Source organism: Hemitrygon akajei, chromosome 5, assembly GCF_048418815.1.
Source record: "Hemitrygon akajei chromosome 5, sHemAka1.3, whole genome shotgun sequence".
Taxonomy (NCBI): Eukaryota; Metazoa; Chordata; class Chondrichthyes; order Myliobatiformes; family Dasyatidae; genus Hemitrygon; species Hemitrygon akajei.
The window spans coordinates 144,800,699-144,807,606 of NC_133128.1; the positions used below are offsets into that span (position 1 = coordinate 144,800,699).

Sequence of the window (6,908 nt, forward strand, 5' to 3'; positions counted from 1 at the left end):
AAGATCTCTCTGCCTCAGTCATTCCATGAGCTGGAGCCAGACCACACAGAGGGAGGTAGGATAAGCACTGCACATAGGTCTTCTGATGGGTTGTTCTGTCAAAGCTTCTTTGCATTAATTCCAAACAATTAAAATAATTTTTAAAATATGGATATAAATCAGCTGGTTAAGTGCAGTTACAACAAAAAACTCACATTCAATATCAACAAGACCAAGGAACTGATCATTAACTTCACTGAGGGGAAGTCAGGAGAATGCTACACCAGTTCCTCATTGAGGGGTCAGTGGTGGAAAAGGTGTGCAGTTTCAAGTTCCTGGGCTTCAATATCTCAGAGGACCTATCTTGGATCCAATACACAGAGGCATTTATGAAGAAGGCACAGCAATGGCTCTACTTCATTAGGAGTTTGAGATTATTTGGTATGTCACCAAAGACCCTTGCAAGTTTCTACAGATGTAAAGTGACAAACATTCTAAGTGGTTGCATTGCCATCTGGTATGTAGGCTCCAATACACAGGATTGAACGAGGCTGCACAGGGTTGTCAACTCAGTCAGCTCCATCACAGCCATATCAAGGACATCTTTAAGAGAAACTGCCTCAAAAAGGCAGCATCCATCATCAAGAACCCTCACCAACTGGGCATCCGGGACATCCTGTCTTCTCATTACCCACATTGCGGAGGAGGTATAGGGGCCTGAAGATCCACACTCAACTGAACACTTCTGAATATTCATCCACTGAACAAGGGAGAAAATATTAGAGCTGCTGCGTTGAGACAAATGTTCATTTCAATAATATTTATTTTCTAATTATGTCAAAACAATTTCATGGATCTCAAGCTCTCATTCCTTCTAAGTAGCACTGTTAGAGATTTTAAACAAAACTAAAAAAAAGTAATGGTAGATTTGAACAACCCAAAGACTTCAACACTGCCGCAGTTGACATAAGCAGTTCAAGATGCATGGTGACTCATTCAGTGCCTTACGTTAACAAGAAAGCAGCAAATTACCCAACACATTAGGAGATTTCACTGGACAAAGGGGATTTACCGTTGAGAGTTCCCAAATCACGAGGTCCCACCATACATAGGAGATACACCCACTGGGAAATTCCACATCCAGAGGTCCCATCAGACAAAAGGGATGAACCATTAGGAAATTGTACATCTGGCTGTCCACCAGACAATGGAGATACATTATCAGTGAGGGACAGGCTGATTTAAGCATAATACCTGGATAAACTCCTGTAGATCAGTGACATGCAAAAGAACTTCATAAAGCAAATCCATGAATAATGTCATTACTTTATTTGAAATACAATAATATGCAGCAAAGGTCAGAGCAATACAAACAATCAAACATCCCAGTTACAGTAAAATATAGAGTCAGGACCTCCAGGCCCCTCAGTCCTATAATCAGTAGGTACAGTACAATTATTAACATCTTGTATATTCTGAATGAGGTCTTCTTGTGTTCACAGTGAGTTCAGGCTCTGTGGAGTTTCATTCATGGTCAGTGACAGGATCTCGAGTCCTCATTTTGTTCCTGGAACGGAAAGGTGAACAGATTTGTAATTTGCAGCTGGACTGAACTCACTCTGACCTCAATGTTTTCTCATTAGTTTTAATTATGATCACATCAGGCACAAAGCGTCAGTTTATACTTACGTTTGAAGACTCCTCCAGTGACAATTCTGTTGACTTGCTTTTCATCTATTTTACAAGATAAATTTTTGGAGCATTAAAATTCATTTTCAGACACCGAGTTTACATAGTTTTAATTGCCAATGAGTAAGTGAAATCACTTTAAATTTAGTATTGCAAGTCACTGAAAAATCCACTACAAACACAATACTTCACAATTTCAGCAAAATATTAACGTAATAGATTGATTGTTACAAACAATGGCATTTAAATTGGAGAGGGGACGCAAGAGATTTATGAGATGTTACTGGGACTTGAGGGCTTGGGTTAGATAGGTGAGGAGCTGTTTCTGTGCAGTTCAGGAAACTGGGGGAAGATGTAATAGAGGATTATAAAATAATGAAGGGCATAGTTAAAATGAATAGCCAAAGTCTAGCATAGGTTTAGAGTGAGAGGAGAAAGAGGTGAAAAGGTATCTGGGGAGCAATATTTTCACAAGGAGGTGGGGGTTTATGGAATGATCTACCTGAGGAATTGGTAGAAGCGGAAACAAATATGACACTTAAAATCCATTTGGACAGTTCCATGGAATGGAAATGTTTCAGGGGATATGGGCTAAATGCAGGGAAATGGGATTGGCTCATTTAGGGAACCCGGTCAGCAAAGATGAATTGAATGGAAGAACCCGCTTCGGCATTGTATAATTCCAGGACTCTATTAACCTGAGAGAGATAATTCGTTCACCAATTGGTCTTGACTGCTGAAATCTCCCTGCACAGTACACTTCCAGACCCATGCCCAGTAATTACCCACAGACCATGATTGTACCCAGGAGAGAGTGTCCTTTCTAATTCTATTTCAAAATTAAGTGAAGAACAAACTCACACTCAGGCTGACGTAGGTCATGTTCAGAAAATGAATACAGAATTTTCTAGAGTACTTGTGCATTAATGTTCCCTCTCTGCCTGTCCCTTAATTAGGTAGTCATTTAATTAAGTTTGCTCATATTAGATGTCATCACTTCACATATTATGGTTAAATCAATGAATAGACAGATTAGACTTACATTAGAAGACTCCTCAGCTGATGTCTCTTTTGACTTGCTGTCTACCTACATGAATAGATGAATATTTATACAGTCAGCATGTTTGTTAATGAACAGTTATGGAATAGCCTTTGAACACAATGTTTAATGATTTAATTATAAATAACCTTAAATATATCATGATTTGTGAGTCATTACTGCAGTGGACAAATGCTCACAAAAACAATTAGGTTCTGCAATAACTATCAACTTAACCTAGATAATCTGAGGTGTGAGGCTCAGTAGAAAACTGGAGGATCAATGCCAGGTGCAATCAATTAATTTGCAATAGTTATAATGAAACTGCTCAGCACCAACATCTCATCTTTGTTACTGGTGAGTGTTACAGACATCGCTCTCATGGCTAGCATCCCATCCTGTTGATGCCAGGCTTGCATTATCCTTGAGGGGAGCAAATTGATCCTCAGATTGTTGCAGTTTACTCCACATCAGCCCCTCAGCATAACATCTGCACAGTAATCAAAAATCAGAATCCCTTTCATCTAAGGAGTTGAGAGCTTGAGTCGGAGTTTCAGAACAAGGGATTTGCCAACTAGAAATGAGGTAAGATGCAGTCTCTTCACTCAGATGGTGAATCTTTGGAATTCATTGCCCCAGAGAGCTGGGAAGGCTCATTCACTGAGCTCATTCAAATGGTGGATTGTTGGATATTAAGGGAATCAAGGCTATGGTGCAGGAAATTGGTTTGAGACAGAAGACAACATTCAATATTCACTTTGTTTTCTCTCACCCACTGTCCAGTACAGTCTTATTATGAAGTAAGATCTTCAGCATCTATTCTGACAGATCTATCTATGTACATTTCTCATCTTATTGAGAATCTGAAGAAAACTCCAAAGTTAAACTTACATTTGGAGATTCTTCCACTGAAATTTCTTCTGACTTGCTTTTCACCTTTATAAAAGTACAAAGATTTATAGCATTAGTACAAGATATATTTATTAATAGAAAGCATTAGTGGATTATCTTCAAATAGTAGACCTGATACTAAATTATAAAAGAGAAGCTAATAATCCTAAGCAACACACACAAAATTCTGGAGGAGTTCAGCAGGTCAGTCAATATCTATGGAAATGAATGAACATCAACGTTCCAATCCTGATGAAAGGTCTTAGCCCAAAATGTCAACTGTTTATTCATTCATTTCCACAGATGCTGTCTGACCTGCTGAGTTCCTCCAGCAAGTTGAGTGTGTTGCTTTGGATTTCCAGCATCTTCAGACTTTCCAGTGTTTATGATTAGCTGTTAATCCTGACATTTCTGAATGATGATCCCATGATTTAGCGTTAAATTACAGCAGTCTCAATAAAAAGTCTGATTCCCCACAGTACACCAATGTTCAGAAACATGCCTGGCTAAGTGCATGGTGTATGGCCAATGGATATTCCTACAGCAGGTGAAACAGGCATTATTACCATCTTTTTATTGAATCCATGGAAGGATTGGTACTTCATGACTCTCAGTGATGAGAGTTTGACAGACACTTCTCCTGTAGTCCTGTTCTGCTGATGCTCAGTTCATCTTCAGCAGAGAACCAACTCATCATGCACTGAAATCTAATATTAGAATTCTCTCCCTACACATCAGACTGGGATAACAAACTGTCTCATTCCCTAATCTGAGGAAAGACATTCTTGCCATGGAGGGAGTACAGAGAAGGTTCACCAGATTGATTCCTGGAATGGCAGGACTTTCATATGAAGAAAGACCGGATCGACTAGGCTTATACTCACTGGAATTTAGAAGATTGAGGGGGGGATCTTATTAAAACATATAAAATTCTAAAGGGATTGGACAGGCTAGATGCAGGAAGATTGTTTCCGATGTTGGGGAAGTCCAGAACAAGGGGTCACAGTTTAAGGATAAAGGGGAAGCCTTTTAGGACCGAGATGAGGAAAAACTTCTTCACACAGACAGTGGTGAATCTATGGAATTCTCTGCCACAGGAAACAGTTGAGGCTGGTTCATTGGCTATATTTAAGAGGAGGTTAGATATGGCCCTTGTGGCTAAAGGGATCAGGGGGTATGGAGAGAAAGCAGATACAGGGCTCTGAGTTGGATGATCAGCCATGATCATACTGAATGGCGGTGCAGGCTCGAAGGGCTGAATGCCCTACTCCTGCACCTATTTTTTATGTTTCTATGTTTCTATTCCTAAAGGAGAACTTAACATTTCATTGCTAACAATTATAATCACCCCATCATGAACAATTGAGAACAACAAGAAAAAAAATCTGATAAATTTCTTATTAATACTCACATTTGAGGTTTCCTCAAGTGATGTTTCTTTTGATTTGCTTTGCGCCTGTAAGATAAAGATTATTCGTCAGCATACATAAACAATTAAATGTTCAGAAAAGGATCTTCTGTTAGAAATTCAATTGCACTGAATTGTATGAATGCAGTTACCTCAATACTGTTTTCACTCGATTCTGTCGAATCACTCTCGCTGTCAACTGTCTTCAGACCATCACACTCCACATCAACGTCAGCTACCTTATCAGCAAAAAATTCCACATGGCTTTTGCAAAACCCTTTCTCCTGTTAGATTAAAGCATAATAAATAGAAATTATTCATGATACCAAGCAACACACAAAATCAATATGATTATGATCTAACACAATTCTTAGCCTTTAATTAGATATAGCTACGTATATGTATGGTCATTTCTATGAAAAGGGTTGTAATTATAGTTTGTGTTTTAATCCTAAAACATACAAGCACTTGCAAGATCTAATATAACTCTGGACTCACCGCAATGTTTTTAGGGCGGAAGGAGCAGCTGGGATCATCAAATTCCTGTCCAGAATTCTTGGAGCAGACAGTTTCTTTCACAGAGAATGTTAAATCCACACTGTAGGACAGTTTACCCTTGCGATATGTCTGAAGAGAGGAAAGGAGGTTATTAGTGCATTGTTATCTCTAGTGTTCTTCCACTGGTCTGACAAAGAGCAGAGCTACACAGGGTTTTATTTACAGGTGATGGTACACTAGATTAATCAAAATAGACAAGATAACTAATTTGTTCAATGGTAAAATTGCCACTTAAACTGTCATGATAAGGATACTCAGTTTGCAGGAACCCTTAATTATGAGAGGAAATTAGCAAACAAAATTTGTGAAAACTTTCAATGATTTCCAAATCAAAGACTGGAAGAATTTCCAAACTTAATTACAAAACTTTGGCCCAATCAGAGTTCCACAACTGAAATATTGATTGAGAATTCGAAGTACTGATCTGATATACATGGAAAACTCTTTATATAATATCATCTTCTGCAAGTTTTTCTCCCTATCACATAGCATCATCTCCCATTTGATTTTTTTTCTTGCTAACCTACCCTTAGGGTAAGTTTTAGTAGCAAATTAACCTGCACCCAGACACATCCATATTTTGTGAACTACGATTAGCCAAGGACACACTTACATTTGTCACGCCTCTCCTGGTGATACCACAGAGGTTGGTGATCTCGGTGATTTCATTCAGCTTTATAACTGAGGCTCTCAGAGCTTCCTTAGTGCTTGGCACTCCTGCAGAGAGAGAGGGAAGGTTGTAGAACAGATTCCAATGAACCTAATTGAATTCCGCTTACGTATGGATGAAATATCATTGACTAAGGCACCGAACCAACAACTTACTGCTTTCTGATGTCTCTATCTCCCCAGTACTTACCTGAGCAGTGCAGGATCTGCATGGCAGCGAGAGTGAGCAGGAAGGATTTCATTCTGCCTCGGGTGGGATGGACCGGCTGGTTTCTCAGAGTGAAGGAGTTACTTTTCTCTCTGCCTTCACCTCACTGCCTTTGGTCTTTATATCCTGCACCTCCACCACATTCAAACATTGACTCATATTTGCTCAGCATACTAACCGTGGGCACTGGAACCAGATAAAGGTGTGCTCAAATTATGGACAGAGCTTCTTCCTAGTATTGTCATCATGTTTAGATTTAGTGCGAAACTGAGTCTGTTCATTTTTTTATTCCTTGGAATATAAGAACATAAGAAATAGGAGCAGGAACAGGCCATCTGGCCCATCATAAGATCATAGACTCATCCCCACCTACCTGCCTTTTCCCTATAACCCTTAATTCTCCTACTAGACAAAAAAATGTATCTGAAATAATAAAGTTACAGAGGAGAAGAAACAATCTTCTCAAA

The 6,908-nt window shown here is 39.1% G+C and overlaps 1 protein-coding gene across 1 annotated transcript; it reads right to left on the minus strand.

Moving 5' to 3' along the window:
• Nucleotides 1-1,352: 1,352 nt before the first annotated feature.
• On the minus strand, nt 1,353-6,532 carry LOC140728266 (secreted phosphoprotein 24-like). The gene is made up of 9 exons (XM_073046759.1): nt 6,424-6,532; nt 6,178-6,281; nt 5,505-5,633; nt 5,159-5,290; nt 5,010-5,054; nt 3,599-3,643; nt 2,711-2,755; nt 1,669-1,713; nt 1,353-1,546 (listed from the first exon to the last, which is right to left on the minus strand). The coding sequence occupies exons 1-9, from the start codon at nt 6,473-6,475 to the stop codon at nt 1,514-1,516; spliced, it is 630 nt and encodes a 209-aa protein (XP_072902860.1). The 5' UTR covers nt 6,476-6,532; the 3' UTR covers nt 1,353-1,513.
• Nucleotides 6,533-6,908: the final 376 nt, after the last annotated feature.

Coding starts and splice junctions, on each gene's coding strand:
- LOC140728266 (XM_073046759.1), bottom strand. CDS start 6,475: ATGAAATCCTTCCTGCTCACTCTCGCTGCCATGCAGATCCTGCACTGC. Junction 3,644..5,009: donor CACTTGAGGAAACCTCAAAT/GTGAGTATTAAT, acceptor ACTTTTATAAAG/GTGAAAAGCAAGTCAGAAGA. Junction 2,756..3,598: donor CAGTGGAAGAATCTCCAAAT/GTAAGTTTAACT, acceptor CTATTCATGTAG/GTAGACAGCAAGTCAAAAGA.